Source organism: Elgaria multicarinata, chromosome 7, assembly GCF_023053635.1.
Source record: "Elgaria multicarinata webbii isolate HBS135686 ecotype San Diego chromosome 7, rElgMul1.1.pri, whole genome shotgun sequence".
Taxonomy (NCBI): domain Eukaryota; kingdom Metazoa; phylum Chordata; class Lepidosauria; order Squamata; family Anguidae; genus Elgaria; species Elgaria multicarinata.
Window position 1 is genome coordinate 28,360,354 of NC_086177.1, and position 25,826 is coordinate 28,386,179.

At 44.2% G+C, this 25,826-nt stretch overlaps 1 protein-coding gene across 1 annotated transcript in view; it reads right to left on the bottom strand.

The window, feature by feature from the left end:
• VPS4B (vacuolar protein sorting 4 homolog B) overlaps positions 1–25,136 on the bottom strand; it is a 47,980-nt gene extending 22,844 nt beyond the window's left edge. Inside the window, exons 1-6 of the mRNA XM_063130280.1 lie at positions 24,848–25,136; positions 17,884–17,995; positions 16,157–16,307; positions 15,013–15,080; positions 7,981–8,100; positions 5,664–5,820 (exon numbers count right to left, since the gene is read on the bottom strand). Of these exons, the coding sequence (XP_062986350.1) occupies positions 5,664–5,820; positions 7,981–8,100; positions 15,013–15,080; positions 16,157–16,307; positions 17,884–17,995; positions 24,848–24,871 (632 nt within the window). The 5' untranslated portion in view covers positions 24,872–25,136. The remainder of the gene's footprint in view (positions 1–5,663; positions 5,821–7,980; positions 8,101–15,012; positions 15,081–16,156; positions 16,308–17,883; positions 17,996–24,847) is intronic.
• Positions 25,137–25,826: the final 690 nt, after the last annotated feature.

A 25,826-nucleotide genomic window follows, 5' to 3' on the forward strand; every position in this document is an offset into this window, starting at 1 on the left:
AACGGAAAGAATGCAGGCAAAATGATGTCCTGGTTAAGGTGGAATGTAGACACTACCTTTGGCAGGAAGCGTATATCAGGTCTGAGCACAATCTTGTCTCTGTGAAAGATGAGGTATGGCTCATCTATTCGGAGTGCACATAGTTCACTGGCTCTTCTGGCTGATGTGACTGCTACTAAGAAAGCCATTTTCCATGTAAGCAGTTGCAAATCGATCGTAGCCATTGGTTCAAATGGTCTTTGAGTAAGTTGATTCAATACTACTGAGAGGCTCCATGATGGGCATGGTTCCCAAGTAGGAGGAATAAGATTCTGCAGTCCTTTGAGAAATTGTTTTACTTTAGGATGTGAGAAAAAAGTGTGTCCTTCCACGTGTTTGTGAAAAGCTGAAACGGCAGCTAGATACACTTTAATTGACGAAACTTGCAACCCTTTGTCAACTAAACGTAACAAAAAGGACAGGAGTTGCTGAACGGAGCAGTTCGATGGAATGAACGCCTCTTCTCTGGCAAACTGGGTAAATAGCTTCCATTTTCTCTCATATGATGCCCGTGTTGAAGGTTTTCGGAATGCATCCATAATGTCCTGAATCTTTTTTAGGGTAACATCAGTTACTATGGTAGAATTCTCCATGCCGTAAGATGGAGAGTGTCGAGATCCGGGTGCTGAATTTGACCCCGATTCTGACTGAGGAGGTCCCGTCTTGTCGGATCTGTGTTGAGACCTGTGTAAGAGTGTTGTGAACCAGACCTGCCTGGGCCACCATGGTACTAGGAGTATGCAATCTGTGTTGTCCATTGCTATCTTTGCTAAGACTCTGGTGATCAGTGGGAATGGGGGAAATATGAAGCTTAGCTGGTTGGACCACGTGTTCATGAAGGCATCCCCCATCGATCTCGACCCGACTCCTCCTCTGCTGCAAAAGAGTCTGCAGACCGTGTTGTACTGTGTAGCGAAAAGGTCGATTTCGGGTTGTCCCCACATTGCCACGATGTCTGCAAGGACAGCTGGGTGGATCTGCCACTTGTGTGTTGTGGCTGTTCGTCTGCTTAGGAGGTCTGCTAGGCAGTTGTTTTGACCCGGAATATGTATCGCCATTAAAGATATACTGCAGTGGATACACCATTCCCAAATGTTTAAGGTTAGTCTTGTTAGAGGAAGGGATTTTGTTCCTCCCTGTTTGTTGATATAATATATGACTGTTGTATTGTCCGAGGTCACTTGCACATGGTGGCCTCGGAGGCACACTTTGAATGCTTTCAGCATCTTTTGAACTGCAAGGAGCTCTAGTCGATTGATATGTGCCCTCTTCTCCTTGGGTGTCCATGTGCCGTGTACCCTGAGGGGGCCGCAGTGTCCTCCCCATCCGGAGTTGGACGCGTCTGTGGTTACTGTCTTCGATGGCGTGGAGATCCCGAAGGGAATTCCTCTGGAGAGGTTCGTTTGCAGAGTCCACCATTGGAGTGATCTTTTGACTCCTTGTGGCAATTTTAATTTGAGAGACCTTGTGTCATGCCATGGCTTCAGAATTCTTGTGAACTATAGTTGTAGGCGTCTCATCTTGAGACAAGCGAAGGGTATGATCAAGACCGTCGATGCTATAAATCCTAATAATCTTTGAATTTCGTGGGCGTCGGTGTTCCTTGGGTTTATCACCTTGAGCACTAACGTGATGATAACCTGAGCTTTTTCTTTTGGTAGGAATACTTGACCGGATGGGGTGTAGAGTATTGCCTCCAATGAAAAGGATGGATCTCGTGGGGCTTAAGCAGGATTTTTCTTCGTTTATTATCAGTCCCAAGTCATGCAGCAATTCTATTACTTGGTCTATGTCCTGGAGAAGACTTTTCCTTGAATGACCCACCAACAACCAGTCGTCCAGATATGGGTGCACATGGATGCCTTGTTTTCTTAGATGCGCGCATACCACTGCCATACATTTTGTGAATACACGTGGCGCTGTTGACAGTCCAAAGGGAAGACGGTGAATTGGATTGCCTTTTTTCCGACTGCAAATTGGAGGAACTGTTGCCTGTGCGCATGTATATCTATATGGAAATATGCGTCTTTTAAATCTATGGAAGCGAACCATGCATGCTTGGTTAGTAGGGGGAGGATAGTGGTCAGGGATATCATTCTGAATTTTTTGGTTGTTATGAATGAATTCATGTCCCGAAGGTCTAATATTGGGCGGAGTCCTCCGTCCTTCTTTGGGATAGCGAAGTACCATGAGTAAAAACCTTGATTTCTTTGCTTGTGTGGAACTGGTCTTATTGCTCCTTTTTGAAGCAATGAGGTGACTTCTTTTTTTAAGGTGTGTGAAGGGGAGGTTATTCTCACTATTCCTGATGGAGGCATGGAATCGAATTGTAGGCGATAGCCATTTGCTATGATGTTTAACACCCAATTGTCTGTAGTTATTTGCTTCCATGCCTGCATGGCTATAGTGAGTCAGCCTCCGAATGGGGTGGTGGGTTCGGCTCGGTGTGGTGAGGTGGGTGGTGTTGAGTCAAAGGCGCCACTTGTCGTTGTCGAACTTCCTACGTTGGTAGAGAGATTTTGATGGTCCTGTAAATTGACGTCTGTTCTGTTGTGTAGGCTGCTGCTATTGGTGCTGTGATCTAAAGGCAGCCCGGTTTGGTTGGTATCTATTATGCTCAAATGTCTGCTGACGGTACCAGCGCCTGGGTTTGGATCGCTGTGTTGATCCAATGCCCATTTTCTTTGCCGTCGTCTTTGCTTTTTGGACCGTGTCCATCGCTTCGTCGGTCTTAGCGTTGAATAGTCCTATTCCGTCGAAGGGCAGATCTTCGATGCGTGATCTGGATTCTTGCGACAAGCCTGCTGATCTTAACCACGCGTGCCGCCTTAAGGCGATGGCTCCGACCATAGCCTTGGTGCCGCAGTCCGCTTGGTGTCGAGCGGTGTGTATTTCTTGCCTTGCTAATTTGGTAGCCTCTGCTTGAAAAACACACGCAAGCTCTCTATAGTTCTCTGGGAGATGGTCGCAAAGTGTTCCCATCTTCTCCCAAAGGAAAAGTTGATAGCGACCCATCGTCGCTTGATAGTTTGACACTTTCAAACTAAGTGCTGCTGAAGAGTAGGCTCTGCGTCCCATCAGGTCTAGCTTCCGTCCCTCTTTATCTACTGGCGGTGAACGTATTCTTCGTGTGCGACTTTGTGTCGCTTCCACAATGATTGAGTTTGGGGGGGGGGTGAAAAGAAATTTCACATCCTTCTCTAAAATTCTGTACATATTATCTAGGCGTTTTGATGTCGGTGCCATAGATGCTGGGTTTTTCCATGACTGCTGAACTGTTTGTAGCAGCGTGGGGGAAAAGGGGATTGCCACTGGTGCCGTAGTTTCTGTGTGGATCACATCAAAGACCGGGTCCGTTAGCCTTTGAATTGGCTGGTGTGTTTCCATGCCTAACGACTGCGCCATTCTTTGTATCTGGTCAGCGAAATGCCCTAAGTCCTCCGAAGGGGAGATTGGCTCGCTGGGTCCTACGATTGCGACTGGTGAGGCTATTGACGGCGCCACAGAAGAGAACGAGGTCGTATCTGAGCAATAGCCGTCCGTGGCGGAGCCTGGCGATGTTGGTTGTTGGTGTGGTTCTTGGTTGTCGATGCCCTGCTGCTGATCTGGAGCTGGTAGCGGATCCCAGGTCGACGATCGATTACTTCTGGTTGCGTACTCTGCTCCGGTATGCGCATCGCTGTCGATAGCGTCGGCTCGATATCAGTGGCGGTGCCAGCAGTATGAATGTATGCTCTTGTACAGGGCGAGTTGCAGTAGCCGCTCTCGGTCTGGTGTACATATGATATCCATAATGATACTGGTCATCCTGCCAGTTGTCTCAATATTGGGGCGGTCTTGGTGGCATAGAGTGGTGAGATCGTCTGTCCCACTCGTAATGTGGGGAACAGGGTCGGTATCGTGGATAGGGATGGTGGCATTCGTCACACTGATGGTAACGACTGCTCGTGGAGCGTACTGACTCTGGCAGGCTACGTGCTTCCCTTGTATGGGTTTCGTCTTGTGCTGGCAGCCTTAAAACTCGGGGCGAGTCTCTAATCGATGTACTTGCCAATGGGCTGAGATTTCCCCTCTGAACAGGTGGGGAGTCACGAATCTCGCCCTCTGAGATCGAAGTACGGGCTACAGGATCGACTCTTGGTGTCAATATCGGTCTCGAAGACGGCGGTGGTACCGTCGATGTGGATGGTGGGGAATTTGGCGGCGTAGCCATTGGCTGTGATCTTTTGTTTTTCGCTAGCTGTTCTTGTCCTGAACGCTTTCTTTTCCTCTTTTCTGATTCTGCTGTCTTTGGCTGTCTCACCTTTTTTGACAACTTTTTTGCCAATGAAGCTGTTAGCACTCTCCCTGGGGTCAGCGGTATACTTTCTTCTATACCTGACCTCGCGGGTGAAATGGGAGTAGGGGCTTGTACTGCCTCCAGTGCTGCGGGAGCGGTTGGTGTCGCCATGTTTGGCCTATCTACCGCCTTTAACGCTCTGTTCCAGAGTTCCGCCCGCAGTTTGTCTGCCCGATGCTTTCGAGTTTGTCTCGAGAATGCTTGGCAGGCTACACATGCTTCGAGTTTGTGGCCTTCTCCCAGGCAGAGGAGACACAAACTGGCCGTCTGAGGCTGGGAATTTACTTCCACAGCGCGTGCACTTTTTAAACGGGGCCCGGAGGGCCATGCGCCCTAAGGCGGCGATCGGAAATCGTAATCCAAAGAAGAAAGAACGAAAGATTATATGGAAATTTTGAAGTTAGAAATTGATCTCAGCTATTTTCTTTATTGTAGATCCAGCAAAGTTGTTCCCGACGATGCAGCCACAATGGCAGTCGAAGAAGAACTGAGGGACTAGGCGGGAACCCCTCAGGACATGTGCACTACGCCGTGGGGGAGGGGTTCCCGCCAAGACTCTTAGCTATAGAATTTTTTTTTCCGAGTCCAGACTCCACGCAGGCGCAGAGCCCATATGTGTGATGAACAGAGACCACGACGAAGAAGCAGTCATACTTAAAGCATGTTCAATTGTCAGGAAATTCCTGAATCAGTAGAAAGGCAAAGCCCATCATGTCCATCTAGAAAAACCGCCACAAGAGAGAAAAGAGATGTTGGTGATGATGATAATATTATCACACAGTCACTAGAATTTCAGGAATCTTTGCGATAAGGTTATGTAACTGAAAAACAAAATTCTCTGTAGTTATACAGAAACATAAAAATATAGATGATATATTGAAAGCATATTAAGTACTTTTAAGATGATGCACTCAGGAGTTAATCAGAACTTTCACTGCCACTGCTGTTTCTTTCATTCATGGCAGTCATATATGCCTACATTTCCCTTTTTTTTTCTCATTCACTCACCACCACAAAGCTTTGTTATTCCCTCTCATATCCAGGTTTCACACCTGGACCATTCATGAATAGCATAAGAGTTGCCCTTCATTTCCCAAACCACAATCTGACATAGCCAGTCCTGAGAATCAACTATGCTGAAGACTAACACAAGAGTGAGTGGGCCACTAGAACAGCCCCAAGCGTTTTGCTCTAGGCCAACACAGGCTATCAAGGCTTATATGTAGTTTTAAAATCCAAATGAAAAAAGTTGGAAGCTTCCATCATATGAAGTACTACTACTTACTTTTCACTTTCCCCCAACCATTTTGAGACAAGGTCAGAAGAAGATACCGAGAAGAACGTAGAATTGTTAGCTTCTGTTGCAACAGCTTTTGCCAAGTAGGATTTCCCTGTTCCTGGGGGTCCAAACAGAAGGATCCCTCTCCAGGGTGTTCTCTTCCCTAAAAATAAATATTTTTAATACAAGAAAATGTATTGCATGTGGAATTACACTTAGTTTGGCATTGACTATGGTACAAAAGAAAATCCTCACCTAATAATCACTTGTGGCACATTTAGTGGATCAGCTTCCATGTTTTAGTTTTTTTTAACTACAAGTGTGGATTCCTGTCAGCAGGATTGTACCAGAAAAATCCATATGAATAATTCTGATCCCCTTGATAAATGTTGGAAAAGCATGATTGAACATTTGTTGAAAAAGTCAATTCAGCACCAGTTATCCTGCTTATGGAAACAACAAACAGGCCAACAGAAAAAATAGCACTGAATACTTAAGTGGCACATCTGTATCTTGAAGTGCTATATACCAGCTCAGGTTACTGTGGAAGCAGCAACCACTTCCAGATAGGGATAACCTCACCAGTGTCATCCATGTTTAGATAACATCAGATTGGAGAACCATAATATATTTTATGAAGACTACTGCAAAGACAGCTGTTAGGCTTTTGACCATGACTTGCTATCTGTAACATCTTGAAAGTTCTTAAACAATTTCATAGGCTGCTGGTCAGTTTCTGGCCAAAGTCAAAGAGCTACTTTAACCTTTACGTGTTGACCAATCACCTTTATATTTAAAAACAAGTTCAAAAGTTGAGGAAAGCATCTTAATTAATCCTAAGAATAGCAACTTCTGCATTCAGTGGTTTTCCAGAAACTGTCCCAATTTCACAAGTAGTAGTTGTATCATTTTAATAGGATTAATAGTTTTTGCAAGCACAAGTAGAATTCATCCTCAGATAGTAAACATCTTGTTTACCTGAGGAAACTTCCCACTTGAGCATTTATGTTTCCATTTATTACATTTTATCCTGCTCTCCTTTCAAGGTGCCCAGGATAGTATTTAATAGCAGTCCCTAACTCATTTTATTCCCATGACAACCATGTGAATTAGGTTAGTCTGAGGGGGAATATAAATCCAGGTCTCCCTAGACCGAGTTGGCTGTCAATAGCCACTATACCAACTTTGGTTATAATGAATAATAGGCCTTGTATTTTTGACAGAAATACCCAGCTTCCTGTAATTCCATAAGCAAGCAAGACTAGAACCTTCTGACTTTCGATCAGGCTCAGAATAGCCAGTTCAGGAGATCAGAAGTCTACGGCTCAGTTCAGACAACACGTTAGTCAATGCAGTGTGAAATCTCCACTCAATAGTTGAGTTTTTAGGGGGTACTCCCCACACAACATGTTTTAACTCCAACGTTGTGTGGCTGTGGGCTACCAGGGAGTTGAGTAAAATTCATAGAGATGTTTAACTTACAATTCCTCTGTCCTCTCTCCCCCCTGATCCTCCCAGCGGATCAGCCACTGCTGCAAAAAACCCAATCCCGGTGGCTCTCCTAGAGTGGTACTCGCCCTTTTTGCCACTTTTGCCAGAGAACTCTGTAGCCAGTCAGAAAAGCCAACCCAACGCAAAAGCCAACTCAACTCCACAGAGCCTGCCACACAACACAATGATTGTGTAGGAAGTCTCCTCTGCCCAGCATGGATATTCTGTGTGGAATATTTTCCAAAAAAAACACCTCCACCATTGTGTGGAGTTTTCCCACCAGACAACACATTTCTCAAAAACTCCACCATGGAGTTCTAAAACCACAATTGAGAAACCTGTTGTCTGAAATGAGTCTAACACATGGCAAAGGGATATAAATCTAGATCCTTACTCTAACATTTCTAACAGAAACCATTTCTAAACATTTCTCTAGGTTTACGTTTAACATCAGAAGAGGATTAAAGGCAGCCAGCCAGGTGATATAGAGACTTCTACATTCTTTTATTTAATCCACATCCATTACCATTTCCCCTCATTATCAGATTTACACACTATGAGGAGCGACTTCCATAGTTTGAACTAGTTTTCTTTCCATTTCTGTTACTACAAACTTCAGTTTCATGTAGTGGTTCCCCCAGCAGATCAAACACAGCTTGGACATCCAAGTACAGATTCTTCAGTAGAGCAGCCTGCCATATTGGAGATGCCCTTAAAGCCATCCCCGATTATCCAAACGTTTGAGGATTTTTAAATTGAATGACAGTATATAAATGTTAAAAGAAATAAATCAACCATTACTGACATGTAATTTATATTCAATTGGTTTTACCTGTGAAAAGATGAGGAAATTTAATAGGCAATATTACTGCTTCTTTAAGGGCTTCTTTTGCTCCTTCTAGGCCAGCAACATCATTCCATTTCACATTTGGTCGCTCCATGACTATGGCCCCTATGAAACAAAACACTCCCATTAAAAAAGTTCCGTTCCTTTCTATAGTTTTTTTAAAGGGACATTTCTATATCACTATTAAAACAGATCCCAACTAATTTCTAGTCTAATATTCAGTTCAAGCGTATCAATTTCGGGCTACAGTTTGGGCAGCTAAACTTGAGAAGAAACAACTGTGGTACACTTAAATTTATTTATTTATTATTTATTTATTTGTTACATTTTTATACTGCCCAATAGACGAAGCTCTCCGGGCGGTTCACAAAAATTAATACCATAATAAAACAACCAACAGGTTAAAAACTTAAATCTTTACAAAGGGGCGTCTTCATGAGACCAGTGCTACTAGGTAAATTAATTATGCTTCTTGCTAGCAGAGAAAAACATCCTAATCAAAAACAAGTGCAGATTGCTACTATAGTACTTTGATTAATAGACCAAATGATTTGAAGAAGCTGAATGTTTTCCTTTGACATTTTCTTTAAACATGAGCATGGTTTTGATTAGGGCTGAGGGAGGGGACATTCATGAAATCTCTTTTAAGATCTCTGGATGATTTCGGGGGGGGGCAGGAAGAAACTACTCATTCCTTGTGCAAGTGCCCCCACTTTGCTGAGGCAACCATGAGACAGCTTCCTACATTGTGCTACATAGGTAGTGTCATTACCCACTGCAGTTCAATAAGATTGGGAATTTGCCCCTTCATCGATGACACAACTGTGAGACACTCCTAGTTTTCCTGCACTGCAAGGGGAAATGAAACTACCATACAAAATAGGAATGGGAAGAGAGAGACTGTCAAAGCAGGGGTGTATTCTCCCCTTGTCCCAGGAGGGCAGTCCTGCTTTATTTCAGTGACAATGCTAAGTAGCCAAATCAGATAGGCTCTGCAGCACAATGCTAGGATCTTGATCACTAAGATTCCTGACTGGCTAGGATCAAGTAGTGACAGAAAAGAAAATGGTGCCAGAAAAGCAGCAGAGATGGGGGGCAAAGTATCTGCAAACAACCAAGAAAGCAAAAAAGTAAAAAAGTACATCTGTTCTTTCTTCTTTTCTTTCTTTTACAGGTAGAGGCACCTTCCTTTTAATTTCAGCCCCATCATTAGACTGACCAAACATCTAATTAATTGCTACTAAAATCTCTTGTAGCTCTTGACATGACAAATGCAGGTTGCTTACCTGTAACTGTAGTTCTTCGAGTGGTCATCTATGCATTCACACGTATGGGCTTTGCGCCTGCGCGGAGACCAGACCAGAACCTTCTATAGCTGAGTGGAACGTTTTTGGCGGGAACCCCTCCTCCACGCTACCGCGCACGTCCATGGGGTTCCCGCCCTTACCTCAGTTTACAGGAGTCCGACATTGTGCCCCCATAAACATGAGTGTAATTTCAATAAAGTACATTCCACGTATAACTGTGTAATTTGTAAGTCTCACACCACCAAGTGGGGATGGTGGGTGGGTTGTGTGAATGCATAGATGACCACTCGAAGAACTACACTTACAGGTAAGCAACCTGCATTTCTTCTTCGTGGTCTCTATGCATCACACATATGGGCGAGTAGCAAGCTGACATATCTTTGGAGGTGGGTTGGTGCATCATCTGAAGATCTCCGAGAGCACTGTCCTTCCAAACGAGCAGTCGTGCCTAGCACGGGTGTCCAAACTGTAGTGCCTAACAAACGTGGATGGAGTGGACCACGTTGCAGCTCTACAGACTTCTGTCAAGGGAACACCTCTGCTGAAGGCAACAGATGTTGCGACAGCTCTGGTAGAATGAGCTGTCACAGGTTTCACAAGCTCTAGTTTAGAGATAGAGTAAGCAAGTTCAATTGTCTCTACAATCCAGCGTGACAGTTGCTGGCATGAAACAGGGAGTCCCTTATAAGGCTCACCATAACAAATAAACAATTGCTTTGTTTTCCTAAAACTCTCTGTCCTAGCCTTGTAAAAGGCAAGAGCTCTCCTTACATCAAGTGTATGTAAAGAAAACTCAACAGGTGTTGTTGGATTCGGAAAGAAAGCTGGTAGAGTGATATATTGGGACAGATGAAAGGTTGACACTACCTTAGGCAAGAAGGCAGGGTCTGTGCGTAACACAACCTTATCTTTGTGAAAGATAGTGTAAGGAGCATCTATCCTGAGAGCTCTAAGCTCACTTGCATGTCTAGCAGAAGTGATGGCTACTAAAAAGACAGTCTTGAATGTCAGAAGCCTAGGGTCAGATAAGGCCATGGGCTCGAAGGGCGTCTTTGTCAATGCTTGTAACACCACTGATAGGCTCCACGGTGGAACGATACTCTTTACTGTCGGTATCATATTTTTAAGCCCCTTTAAAAATTTCCTCGATGTTGGATGTACAAAAGGTGTAAAACCATCCATGCCTCGATGAAAAGATGTAATAGCCGCTAAGTGAACTCTGATGGAAGTGAGTTCGAGTCCCTGCTGATAAAGTGCCAATAGGTATTTGAGAATCAATGACAAAGGGCAAGATTCAGGTGCTTGATCGTTTTCCAAGGCAAAAGTTTGAAATCTCTGCCACTTTGCCGCGTAAGATTTTCTCATTGAAGGCTTTAGTGATGCCAACAATATATGGTCTACAGTTAAATCCTTGGTACGAGAGGAGGAATGGATGATATTCTCCATGCCGTCATCTTGAGGGTCGACAGGTTTGCGTGTCGAACCCTGCCCTGGTGTCAAGACAACAGTGTCGGTATCGGCGGGAGTCTGATGTAATTCCCGTCCGACAGTCGAAGGGCGTGGGAGAACCATGTCTGTCGAGGCCACCACGGTGTGATAAGGATGCAGTCCGACCTGTCCGACTGGATTTTGGCCAGCACCTTCGTCAACAGTGGAAACAGAGGAAAGATGTAAAGAAGATTTCCTTTCCAGGTTCTGGTGAAAGCATCTCCTAGCGAGTGCTTTCCTCTTCCTGCTCTGCGTTTTCTTCGGTAGCTAAGACATCGACAGCAGGGAGGCTCCAGTACCGAAAGAGAACGTCTCTTACTTCGGTATCGAGCTCCCATTCGTGGTCGACGTGGAAAGACCTGCTGAGGGCGTCCGCGATGATGTTTTCCTTGCCCGCTACATGGATCGCCGTCAGGTGAGTATTTCTCTTTATGCACCAGTTCCAAATCCTGAGTGCCGATCGATTCAGAGGATGAGACCTTGTCCCACCTTGTCTGTTGATGTATGCCACTACCGTGGTGTTGTCCGTCGCGATCAGGACGTTTCGGCCCTCGATCATTTGTGAAAAAGTTTTTATTGCATTTTCCACCGCTAGCAGTTCTAGGTGGTTGATATGATGTTCCCTCTGGGAAGGAGGCCAACGGCCCTGAGCTGTGAGGGAGTCGCAGTGTGCTCCCCATCCGATCAACGATGCATCCGTCATGATCGTTACCGAAGGAGTTTCTTGCTGGAAGGGAACTCCTTCTAGGAGCGTCGACATCGAAAACCACCATTTCAGAGATGCCCTTACTTGCGTCGGGATCGACAGGTAAGTTCGCCGGGCATCGTGTCGAAGATCGAAAGTTCTTAAAAACCAGGCCTGCAATATTCTCATTCTGAGTCTTGCAAACCTGATGACTGCAGTTGTAGCTGCCATCAAGCCTAATAGCCTCTGAATTGTCCATGCCGAGACCTTTCGGCGGCTCTCGGTAGCGATGGCTAACTCTTGAAGGGTGCTTGCTCTGGTCAAGGGCAGGTATGCTCTCCCGTCCTGAGACGATAGGGTTACCCCTATGAAGTCCAGCTTCTGCTGTGGGGTCAAGATGGATTTCTCCTCGTTGACCCACAGACCCAACGAGACCAACAGGTTGAGGGTGGTTGAAATGTCCGCTACCAGATCTTTTTTTTGGACCGTGAAGTATCGGGAGAAAAACCCCTGGTTGAGTTCCTCTGCGGGTACTGGAGAGATGGCTCCTTTCGCTAGGAGGGTCTGTACCTCGAGAAGCAGAGGAGGGGATGGCGCCATTACTTTCACCCCCGAAGAAGGAGGAAGGACATCGAGCTCGATGGCATACCCCGAGTTGATGATAGTGAGCACCCAGGAGTCCGATGTTATTGACTCCCAGTGATGGTAATGTGGTGCTAGGCGGTTCGCAAAGGGAGGTGGATCTGGGATAAAGAAGTCAAACCCGCTGCTTCTTAGAGAAGTCGGGCTGACGTTTGCTTTGGAGCTGTTGTTGCTGCTGCCTCTGCTGACCTTTCGCTGTCGACAATTGTTGCCTGGCTATGGCTGAGGCCTCGTTCTGAAAAACTCGTGCCAGCTCTTTTTTGTCCTCTGGGAGATGTTCACATAGTGATCCTATTTTCTCCCAGAGGAAGAGCTGGTATCGTGCCATGGTAGCCTCGTAGGCTGATGCCCTGATGCCCAAAGAGGCAGAGGAGTAAATCCTCCTGCCCGTATGGTCCAACTTTCTGCCTTCTCTGTCCACGGGTGCAGAATGTGCCTTCTGTGAGTGGCCTTGAGCCGACTCCACTACGATCAAATTAGGTTTGGGATGTTGGACCAGAAACTGTACATCTTCCTCTTGGACTTGATAGAGGGTCTCTAGCCTTTTCGATGTGGCTTGAGTCATAGCCGGTGTTTTCCAAGATAATTGAGCCGTTTGCTTTAAAGCATGTGGAATAGGGATGGCAAGTCGTTGGTTGGTTGTGGACTGGAAAACGTCGTAGATTGGATCGACGACAGATTCATCCATTTGCTGGATCTCCAGTCCTAATGCCTGAGCCATTCTAAGCATATGGTCAAAAAATCTGACCATATCGTCGGAAAGGGAAGAAGGGTCCTTGTCATGAACCTCATCTTCTGGTGAAGGCATCGATGGAGTAGCCGACAACCCCGACTCAGAATCCGATGGGTAATTATCCTCAGGCAAGGATACTGTAACCACCTGGAGGTCTACATGCTCCGTCGGTACCGTGGTAACCACGGCAGTCGATGCCGATGGCTGCGTACGGTGTCGAGGCGTCGACACCGTGGACGTTTGGTGGGCGGGCGGTGGAGGCAGCAGTAGATGACACATCCTCGTAGGCGGAGGGTGCGCATAATATTCTTCTTGAGGGTACTGGTGGTCACCCTGGAAGTATCGTTGTGGGCGATATCAATCCCATACATAGTCGCCACATACTGATTGGGGATAAGAGTATTGAAAAGCTCCTTCCCATTGACGCCTTAGAATGTGCCTTGGCGAAGGCGGTAGAGGGATTAGTCCCTGAACTTCTTGCAGCCTGGCAGGCTCTCGGAAAGAGGCCGCTGAAGCCGAATCCCGCAACTCGCCCTCCGATAGACTGGGAGGATGTGTCGGTACCGTAGCCATCGGTACCGACTGGGATCTCGATACCGAGGGAGGCCTCGGTATCGAAGCGGTCGGTATGGCAGGAGGAGTAGAGTGACTCCTAGCCAGTTCCGCCGTGCGGGATGACCCTAACGAGGGTTTTTCCGCGTCTCGCTTCTTCTTCTTCTTCTTTTTCTCCATTTCAGAAGAAGATTTGGGAGTCCGGGCCTTTTTGGAGATTTTCCTGGCCGCGGAACTCGCCAGTGACCGTCCAGGCGTTAGGGGTATCTGAGCCCTATTAGCCGCTCTGGAATGTTCAGGCACCTCAGTGCAACGGTCATCAACGGACTTACTGGCTGCCGTTTGTCCAGGCGTTAGGGGTATCTGAGCCCTATTAGCCGCTCTGGAATGTTCAGGCACCTCAGTGCAACGGTCATCAACGGACTTACTGGCTGCCGATTGTCCAGGCGTTAGGGGTATCTGAGCCCTATTAGCCGCTCTGGAATGTTCAGGCACCTCAGTGCAACGGTCATCAACGGACTTACTGGCTGCCGTTTGTCCAGGCGTTAGGGGTATCTGAGCCCTATTAGCCGCTCTGGAATGTTCAGGCACCTCAGTGCAACGGTCATCAACGGACTTACTGGCTGCCGTTTTGTGCATCCTCGAAGATTCAGCCAAGACTCAACTTTATAGCCTTCACCTAGGCACAGGATGCACAGGGAGTGCCCGTCAGTTGGAGGGAGCTTAGCTCCACATTTCACACAATTGCGAAATGGGGCCTTAACTGTCATACGGCTAAGCGCCGCGATCGAAATCGCTGAGGAAAATCTAACTACTAAAAAAAAAAATTTTTTTTTTTTAGTTAGAATAGAAGAAAAGATGTTAAGAAGTGAGAAATAAGCGAAAAGAGGAAAGATTTGAAGTAAAAAAGGATTTTAAAGTAGAAAACACTAAGAGGTTTGGTTCTATGGTCTAAGCACAATGGCGGACGACGAAGAACTGAGGTAAGGGCGGGAACCCCATGGACGTGCGCGGTAGCGTGGGGGAGGGGTTCCCGCCAAAAACATTCCACTCAGCTATAGAAGGTTCCGGTCTGGTCTCTGCGCAGGCGCAAAGCCCATATGTGTGATGCATAGAGACCACGAAGAAGAACTAGATAAATTTTTATTGATCATTTATTAGCTTGATATCCTGCTTTTTCACCAAAAGATGGTGGCTAACAATAAAATTGAAATCAAAACACAATAAAAAACAAAACATTAAAATAAACGAATTAAACACAGTTAAAACAACAATAATAAAAGAAATAGACAGCACCCAATCCAATAACGCCCCCTTCAGTAGGAGACCAGTTTACATGTCAAAGGCCTGCATGAATAAAAATGCCTTTGCCTGCCAATGGCAGGACAAGAGAGAGGAAGCTACCCTAGCCTCCCTCAGCAGGGACTTTCAGAGGCTGGGAGTGGCCACCATGAAAGCCCTCTCTCATGTCCCTACCAAATATGCCTCCGATGGTGGTGGAACCAAGAGAGGGGCCTCTCTGGAACATTTTAAACCCAGGCAGGCTTGTATGGGAGAATGCCTGTTTTTCAATAATTATTCAAGTCATTAAGAGAATGATGCAAGACTACCTTGAAGTTGATTCTGCAGCTTCTTTTTCTCAGGATCATCTGATTCGCCTTCCCCATCACTATCATTCCTAATTTGGGTATAAGTAAACATACACAACTAGAACAGAGAGACTCTTCTGTTCAAGTATAAAAATGACGTATTTGTAATAAAAGACCCTTCCCCCACACACAAAATGTTAAGAAATACTAGAAATTAAAAAATCTGCCTTAAGAATAGGCAAAAAGTTTAATGGAAAAGTAATTTTTTTGTAGATAAAAGTTAGATTTAAGATAGATCATTCTCAAGAAACTTATTTGTCAGACCCGGGTAATTTTTCATTCATCTCTCCCAGAAACACAAAAGTAATGAGTTCCACGGAGCTGCACTTTGGCTGATAAGAGATATAGAATACATGCCAGCCTTCAAAAGAACAGGAGTTATTTGCACTCCTAATTATCATCACACTGAGAAAGGGACGTCCCCTAGATTTTACCTGAATTTGCTTTTCAAGCATGTTTATGGTAATAGCAGTGAAAGTTTCTGTTACAGGGAAGAACCAAACTAAATTAGAAATAATGTGACAGTGGGATCTTCCCACCCAATATGAGGTTTTGGCTCAGTTCAGACAACACATTTCTCAATGGTGGTTTTAGAACTCCAAGTATGATTAAGTCTGGTTTTAACCCAATATTTTCCTGATCACTTATTTTGTCCCTGTAAACGGGTGCTCTAAAACATGGCTCAGATAAATATGTAACATTCACCCACCCTACATGAACAGGGAAGCAATCCCTAGGCCCCATAACTATGTAAAGGAAAATAGTGATGAAATTGTAACATAACTGCAACACTCACTAAGGGCACAATCTTATGCATATTTAAACAGGAAAAAGTCTTACAACTCCCAGCATTACCCGGCCTGTTTGGGTAATGTTGGGAATTGTAGGACTTTTCCTGCCTAAACATGCATAGGATTGCACCCTAAAATTGTCGTAATATCCACATTTCAAAACCAATATAGAATATGTCCTAATGAAGTCGTAAGTCACCAAAAAGCATGCATCTTGTAATATGGAATTTTTAACACAATTCTTTTACCACCACTAAAAGCATTAAATAAACAAGCAAACTTGTAAAATATTTTGATAAATTAAGTTAACATACCCTTTTTCATCAGCTGGACCAGATTCTTTCACTGGTTTGAGGGGAGCTTTTTCTTTTTTTTTCAGATATTCCTTCAGCTTTTCTGCTCTGTCCAGATACTCTGTACACTTTGCTCTTATGCTTTGTTTTGCTTTATCACCCTGTGCTTCATCTAAGAATGAGAAAATATTCTGTTTCACAATATGAGCCAACATTATAGTGTAATTTTAAAAACATAGTATATCTCAAAAAATCAAAACAAAAACACCTTTCAAATTAAAATTGTTTATGATGTTACCAATGAACAGATTACTCATTTTTCTATTGATTGTTAATTATGAATACGGAATACTTTAAAGATTACTTGATTTGGAATAATGTATGACTACTGTCTTGGCCTTGGAGGCAATAATATCTCTTTAGAGACCAACGTAACAATAATAAGATGGCAACTTTTAAACTTCCATGAACTCTTCATCAGGCTATATGAGGTTCTTCCAAGGCCACAGAAAACAAGCTAGACATATTAAGAAGGCCCAATAAAAATGAATGAAAGCATAAAATGCAAATAGAAATTAAATTAAACGACTGAATATGTTTCATGGCTTAAATAATACTTGAAAACCATTTGCGAGGGATTAATGTCTTATTACAAGACATTTAATATAGAAAAGAACACATTTAAACCTGCAAAAGAAGCAGAGGTTTTCTTGGGGGTGGGTACATGTACTCATGAGCGGAGGAAGTTGGCACCACCAATGAGCAAGCTCAGCCCCTTCCAACAGCTTGGAATGAGGGGGCAGAAATTTATAAAAGCTCCTAGCAAATATTGGGCCTGTTCAGACAACACGCTAAGCCATGGCTAGGCCACTAACCCTTTTGCAGCAAATGGTTAGTAAGCATGTATAAACCATAGTTATGTAGCCACGATGGTTAAGAATGGTTCACATGGCGTACTAAGAATATTTAACTCAAAATGCTTAACCACTGTGGCTTAGTGTGTCATCTGAACAGTGCCAGACAATTTCCTAGACTCCTAAGGAAATTGGTCCTCTAAAGAAATGGGCAGGCTTTAAGTAATTGTAGAATTTCGTTGGTCCCAGCAATCAGATTATTAGCAAGACATGCCAGCCTTTTAATGGTGCTTGAGTGTTCACTTGACTTTTCTTTGTCCCTTCCTTCTCAGCTTAGCTTGTGTCCTGCCCATAGTCCTTCTTCCTGTAAGGTTTCTGATAACCTTACAATTGCTTCTCCTCTGGGCTTCCTTCGGCCATTTGCTCTCACTGGTAGCCAGCTTCCATTTCTTTAACTCTTTCATCCCCATCCAACTACCAAGTTCTACCATTGAACTCTACAAAGATCTTGTCAACTGAGACCCTGAGAATTCACAAATCAGCTCTTAAAATGGAATCTTTAGTATTCTGTGGACTGTCAGAGTGCGGTTTCAGTCTATGTTTACTTTTCCTACAGAATTTGCAGTTTCACTTAAGCCCTGAAACAAGTCAATAAAACATCAGGAAAAGCATCAATTAGGATAAACATTTGGTTAATTTTGATTAGATAGATACATTTCTCAACAAGGAAATCATTTCTTCCTCCAACACTCCCGCCCATATAGTTCCAGATATCATTAAGAGGATTTTTTGCGTAGAATTTGGAAACCAGTTCTATAACATCGCAAAATTTAAAAATTTGTTTAAAAAACAACAATAAATCCAGCCACTTAAATTTAGTGAAGCAGTTCTTACATTTGACAACATGGAGGAAATATTGGACAGCATGTTGATACAAACGGAGGGCTTCCTCAAAGTTCCCTGCTTTATCTTCTTGTGCCGCCTTGCTAGCAAGGTCTATTGCTTTCTATAAAAAAAAAAAGGAATATGATTACAGTTAAAATTATTATGTGAATTCTCTTAACGTTTCCAATATAGAAATACAGATAATTGGGGAAATGGGATAAGAGCAGCATCTTAGCAAAGTTATCCTTAAGTTTTAAAATATGAGATTTATCATTGGAGGTCTCCCCTACCATTCCACCACTTCCTGAGTCTCCCCTAAGTAGTTTTAAGGGTGATCTAGAGTCCACCCCTTTTTTGGAGCTCCCCTGTTACTGTAAGTGGGAGCTTTGAAAATGGGGTGGACTCTACACCCTCAGAGAGTAATGGAATGGAAGGGGAAACCCCCACAGGTAAGAAGCTCCACACTTCAAACCCTAGTGATCAGGTTAAGGGTGAGATCTGATCCTCTTTTCTCAACTTGACAAATGTTAGTGTACCCAAATTACAATATGAGTCAATGACAGGATGCAATTTTTTTTTAAAAAAAGCTCCTAACACAACAGAGGTCACAATCAGAGCAGGGAGGATGACTTGGTGGTAGATGAGAAGGGTTCTGCCACCATGCCCCCAGGATATGTGCTGGAACCAGCTGGCGGAAGGAGGGGGAAGGAGAGGCTTACCATGGGTTGATCCAGCAACAACCTAGACTATGTAGCTTATTTCACAAGGTGGGTTGTAATATGATGCAAACTCACCCAATAGGACATTTATCCTGTTTTCATTACTCATACATAAGGGATAGTTCCCACTGCCACATATGTGTTTGTTTTTGTTTTTTCTGTGACCACTGGGCAAGTACTATGACTAGGATCCACAGAACTAATTTAAGTAATCCCAAGAATTTGCAATCTCATAATGGGAGTTTTCACACCACTATCACACAGTATCATAGGCTGCTTTTGAAACTCCCCTCCCTTAAAAAAAATGATTTGCCACATGAAATGGGGGCTACAGTTTGAAAAACAAAGCCACCTCAAGTGGAAAGAACTATTTTGTTTGTTTGATCTGTCCCCCACCTTTCTAACATGAAAAATGGCACTCAAGGCAGCTTACAAGCATAAATTAAACTTAATTAGCTAGTTTTGCATTTCTTGGATCCTTGCCTATAGTCATTTCAATTTAAGGCAACCATTTCCATATTACAATTAAAAGCCATGAAATCACTCCTGGAATCCCTCATGAATCTGAAAACATATTGTAGAAATTATTTACACAGATTACCATCAGAAAAGACACAACTGTGAAACTCTAGATGTAACTTTACAATTCAACACAGCCGACCTCCCAAAGGGAACCACCCAACATGCAAAACACAAACAAAACCCCACCCTGCTTTAAAAGGTGCACTTTCATAGTAGCTTCTGTCAAAACCAATTTCCCAATGGAGTCTTGGATCTTAAAATAGGTAAATAGAAAGGTTCACTGAAGGAAAGTTTCCTGTGCCCTCCCCACCAGCCCACATCCTCCAAGGAGTCTCTCAGGAGGGTTGGGGGGATCTTTCCTGACCAATCTACGCTAGCGTGTAAGGGGCAGCAAGGAAAATCACCCAAATCAGGCAGAGCCCCTTTAGGTTGTGATGCTGTGATACTATCATGGGAGCTGGGGGCGCTTTGAAGCTATGGCTGCCAACTGCAACCCACTGGGCTAGAAGCTTCATTCTCCGTACCGAAGTAAAATATGTGTGCCAGAAATTCAAAATATTAAATACAGACCCTTTAAAAATATTACATATATAAAATTAAAACAGGCCATGCCTACACACAAATATTGTTTCCGAAAAGAAGCAAACTGTTCTTTAAACAATCACAGAAAAACTTTTATTGGAAGAATAATATGGGTAGGCACAAAACAATCTATATAAACAACATTGCAGGAAGTTGTACAAATATATTTTTACATATGCAAACATACAACAAGGAATACAATGGGGCAAAGGCATGGGTTACATTCCAACCCCACATTACCAATTAAATATCCATTGAGATCTTAAGAAATAAAAATGAACAGCAAACTACGATGTTACTGTCCTTCCAACGACTGAACAGTCAGTAATGCTGAACTCCAAAATAAGTCAGGTAGTCAAAAGAATATGAATAGACATGTCACACCTGCTTTTGGGTTGGGCTAGAATGAAGTTACATAACCACTTTTTCTAGTTGTAAGAAACAAAACTTTAACTTGACATAACAGTGAATTTGTGCAAGTAAGATTACATATGCACATTATACTTGCTATCTGAATCCTGAAAGATATGAGATATTCTCGGAGAACACTGATAACCTACAAAAGTGCAAATGATTATACAATGGGGCAAAGGCGTGGGTTACATACAAAAGCTTTTCCTTTGCATAAAAAGGCTAATTCCTCTCATAGAACCTGATTTGGATTCTTGAGTTCTCTGAAAGAAACCTTTGTAAAGTTCATCAGTGGCTAGAACTAGGTCCAAACACCAAGCTCCTTTCTTCTTCGCCCTGTGTGAATAGGTTTAAAGCAGAGGTTGTGCCAAATCCGACTCTTCAGGGCTCCCAAACTGGCCCCACACTTTTCGACTCATCCCCTTCCTCCCCAACTGCTATTCGTTTGGTTGTTTGCCAGTCTTTGCATGTTTCTCACTTTTTAGAATTTGGCCCCACCCACTATTGGAATGTGGCCCCCAAAATCTTCTCTGAAATTGAATTCAGCCCTCAGCTTGAAAAAGGCCCAGCACTGGTTTAAAGCTACTGCCTTCAAGCAACATTTTGTTCACTTCACACATCTTTTCTCCAGAGTTATTTTATTTATTTATTTATTACATTTCTATACCGCCCAATAGCCGGAGCTCTCTGGGCGGTTCACAAAAATTAATTTTTGCATTCATAAAAAGTTATGAATGCAAATTGCTTATATCTATTTTAAGAAGTGATTCTGAGGTAATGAACTCCTCGTTACAACATTTGCAACCTTTACACTATTACACTGAACTATGAATCCCCCACTCTACCATGCACAAACTCCTCCTTACAACTTACAAACCCAGTCACCATCACAAACCTTCTAATTCCTACCTCTTAGGTTGAAAACCTCTTACACCAGAGGTGGGCAACTTGTGGCCTTCCAGATGTTTGGCCTACAACTCCCACCAGTCCTAGCCAGCATGACCAATGCTGAAAGATGATGGGAGTTATCATCTTTCAGCATTGTTAGGATGGGAGTGCCCATCCCAATTCTACAGTTACTGGAGAGAAATCCCCATTAAACTCAGTAAGACTTACTTCTGCCCACAAATGCATTGGATTGTGTTGTTACTCTTCCCTCTCCATCGCTGAAGAGGCATTCACAAAATCATATACTCTAGATTACGTAATCCAGTTCCCTATCCCTTTCTTCCCTATGGGTTCTATGATCACAATTGTTAAAGTGAATTTGAATTCCTTCAGATATAATCGTAGAATTACCAGACAACTTATTTTACTTATTACATTTTTATACCGCCCAATAGCCGAAGCTCTCTGGGCGGTTCACAAAAATTAAAACCATAATAAAACAACCAACGTCTAAAAACACAAATACAAAATACGGTATAAAAAGCACAACTGGGATAAAACCACACAGAAATTGATATAAGATTAAAATACAGAATTAGAACAGTAAAATTTAAATTTAAGTCAAAATTAAGTGTTAAAATACTGAGAATAATAAGGACTTCAGCTGGCGATGAAAGGAGTACAGTGTAGGCACCAGACAGACCTCTCTGGGGAGCTCATTCCACAGCCGGGGTGCCACAGCAGAGAAAGCCCTCCTCCTAGTAGCCACCTGCCTCACTTCCTCTGGCAGGGGCTCACGGAGAAGGGCCCCTGTGGATGATCTTAAGGTCCGGGGAGGTACATATGGGAGGAGGCACTCCTTCAAATAACCTGCCCCCAAACCGTTTGGGGCTTTGAATGTTAATACCAGCACTCTGAATCGGGCGCGGACCTGGACTGGCAGCCAATGAAGTTGTAAAAGGACTAGCGTAATGTGGTCTCACTGGCCAGTCGCTGTTAGTAAACGGGCTGCCCTGTTTTGTACCAGCTGAACTTAAGTTAGCCTGAATATGGTTTGCTCATGGAATCAAGGTGCAAAAAGCGTGGTTCAAGAATGGTTCCTCTTTGAAATGGCTCACTCCTACAATCCACTGCTAAAATTTGTGAAATGTTTCGTACTGGATAAGTCTGAGTGTCTGCACAAAGCAGATCAAAAACATCTCTACAAATGTGGAAATAAGGGGCCCAGTAAATGCTCTGAGAACATCAGATGCTGCGGCTTTGCTGATGTTGAGTGCACATAGACCTGATCAGGAATCAAGGCAGGAAACGGCTAGAAGTTCCATTTAAGAGCAGAATATGCATATAATATTTTTTAAAAACCAGCAATAGTGGAAATAGTGACACACACCATTCTAACCAATTTAAGTAGCCAAATGCAACCCCCTGGGCAGCTGAAGAGAATAACACAATCACAAAAAGCAGCACATAAAACACATAACCATCTTTGTCACTTGAGGCTCAGGTGGCCTCGGTGGCACGGAGTGCTTTCTACCAACTTCGGTTGGTGGCCCAGCTACGTCCCTATCGGGACAGGGATAACCTAGCTTCAGTTGTCCATACTCTGGTAACTTCCAAATTAGATTACTGCAATGCCCTCTACATGGGGCAGCCTTTGAAGACGGTCCGGAAGCTGCAGCTTGTGCAAAATGCAGCGGCCAGATTGATAGCTGGAACAGGGAGATTTGAGCATGTAACACCGATTCTGGCCCGCTTGCATTGGCTGCCTATATGTTTCCGAGCCCAATTCAAGGCGCTGGTCTTAACCTATAAAGCCCTACATGGCTTGGGACCACAATACCTGATGGAACGCCTCTCCCGACATGAACCTACTCGTACACTGCGCTCAACATCTAAGGTCCTCCTCCGAGTGCCTACTCCGAGGGAAGCTCGGAGGATGGCAACAAGGGAGAGGGTCTTCTCAGTGGTTGCCCCTCGACTGTGGAATGATCTCCCCGATGAGGCTCGCCTGGCGCCAACGTTGTTATCTTTTCGGCGCCAGGTCAAGACTTTTCTCTTCTCCCAGGCATTTTAACAGCATTTAACAATGTTAAGTTTGTTTTTAATGGACCCCAGAATTGTTGTTTTTAAATGGATACTGTTTTTATGTTTTTTTTAAAGAAAAAATTGTATACTTTTAATGTTTACTATTTTTAATGTTGTAAACCGCCCAGAGAGCTTCGGCTGTGGGGCGGTATATAAATGTAATAAAATAAATAAATATAAATAAATAAATAAGTGCTAGGAGCATATTTTGATTACCCTGGATTATAAACAGTAACACTGAACTAAACTGAATAAATGCTAGAAGCAGAATAGGCTTGCCTTTTTTTCAAATTAATAACCACACACTGGAATAAGGGGAGTCCAGAAGGTGGCAAATGCATCCGGACAAGTTCAAGGGCATGAAGAAGTGGCAAAGGCTGTTAACAGAATTTCTAAGAAAAGAAAACTGGGGGCCATGGGTTCATGCTGTATCATCTTCATTCAAGGGTATGGAACCTTTAGGCTAGCCTTACAACTAATTACTAAGGAAGTGCCCAACCACTACTGCTCAACTACTTACTCCTCCCCACCACATCCTACACAAATTCTAATCTTCTTTGTTATAGCTTTAAAGATTAAATAGGAAGTGCCACTATGAACTTTAGCCCTGCTGGATCAGACCAAGGCCTACCAAGTACAGCTCCCGTTTCCCTACACTGGCCAACCTGATGCCTATGAGAAGACCACAAGCAAGACAGGAGGACAAGGGCAATAACTCTCTTCTGCTCCTGTGCAACTCCCCTAGTTGCAACTGTGTGCAACAGCAATATAGAGTTGAATGTGTAGCTTCTATGTAGTCTCTGCTAGCACACTTTTTTTTTTTGAGAATTACTTTCCCAGAGAGTACAGGAAGTAGCTTGTTACAGGAAGGGTCATAGCTCAGTGGTACAGCAGATACTTTGCATGCAATGGTCATATATATGATCTATGGCATCTCCAGGAATCCTAACGAAGATCCTGAGAAGCCACTGCAGTTAGTGTTAAAAAATACTGAACTAGATAGACTGATGGTCTGACTTGGTATAAGGCAGCCTCCTCCGTTTCAGTACTAGAAATTGTTTACTTGCCTAGTCAATGATATATCAAGCATGAATATAGACTTGCCTCAGAAATAATGGAAATGCGTTTTGTGCATGTTCAAAGACACACACACCACCTTTTATAAGAACATTAGGAACTGACATGCTGGATCAGACCAAGCTCCAAATACTTCAGCAACCTATTTTATTCTTACACTGCCAGGGAGGTGCTTCCAGGAAGTTTCATAATCATGCTTCACAGATGGTGCATGACAGCACCTGCTATTTGTTCCTAACACCTCACATTTAGAGCTATGCTGCCTCTGAGAAAGAATCATTCCAGCAGCATTCCTCAACCTACTGCATTCCAGATGCTTGGGACTTCAAGCCCAGCCAGAGTGGCAACAGTCAGAGATGCTGGGTAGTGTAGTCCTCAACGTCTGGAGAGCAGCAGGTTGAGGGAAGGCTTCCTCAACCTGCCCCATCCGGGGTGTGGCCAAAGTGTCTGGGCATGATAGGAATTCTAGCCCAGCACATCCTGGTTGGGGGAAGGCTGATCTAAACCTCTGAGCCTTCCCCCTCCCCCACCTATCTAATCTGACAACGACTAATTCTATAAATTAGCGACAAGGTGATTTTGAGTTTTAGCCATTCTTCGAAGGCCTCGCAGAGCCCCTCCCAGCCGCCTTCGGGGCTTTGGCGGAGCTTCTCCCACACGCCCACCCGGCTCCGACAGAAGATGCTCACCTGCAGGTTAGATGAAGCCGCCATGATGGGCGGGGCGGACGGGGAGGGGGCGAAGAGAGAATGGGCCAAGGAAGCTGAAAGGGCCCCCTACTGAGACGTTACCCGCTGAAGCCCCCGCAAAAACCTCCTCCGTTGCGCGGAAGAAGGGCGAAAACAATATACTTATATGTTTTCAAAAAGTTCTGGGCCTCTTCCTACTTCCTCAACCCAATCCCACAGCCGGTCGGGATGAAAACCAAACTGTTCTTCCGCTTCCGCTAGACCCTGCTGACGTCACGTACCGCAGCCGGCGCCGCAAATCGGAGATGGCCTGGTGGAAAGCCAAACCGGAACAAGGAAGTGAATGGACTGGGGGGGCGGAAGGATCAGCAAGGCGGCTGCGTCCGTTATACGCATGCGCAGCGGTCTGCTGACTCCTCCCTCAAGTCCTTCGGCCGTCGTGAGTCATACCAGCGGATGCCGAATGTTGTTTGCTCGCGCTTTACCGGCGGGTGCTTTGAACAGCCGATTGGCTGACCAGTAACCTCTCCGCCCCCGCCCAAGTATGACGAGCCACATTAACGAAGACGCCCTTTTCATCAAGCTAAATACTTTGTTTTGTTTGTGTTTTTTTCTCTGCTCACATCTCGTTATTTACTTAATTGTGTGTGGGGATGGGACGCACCTTAGCCTTGCAAAATCCTTTGTGCGTGCCTATTGCTCATTTCAAAATTAAGGCTGCAATCCTCCTGACCTCAATAGCACTTAGATATTTAGGGTGACCATATGAAAAGGAGGACAGGGCTTCTGTTTCTTTAACAGTTGTATTGGAAGGGGAATTTCAGCAGGTGTCATTTGTATGCATGCAGCACCTGGTGAAATCCTCTCCATCACGACAGTTAAAGATGCAGGAGCCTTGTTCTCCTTTTCATGTGGTCACCCCACCCATTCTAAAAGGTTGAAACTCCTCTCCTAAGGCTTAGTTACTGCCAGTAAGAGC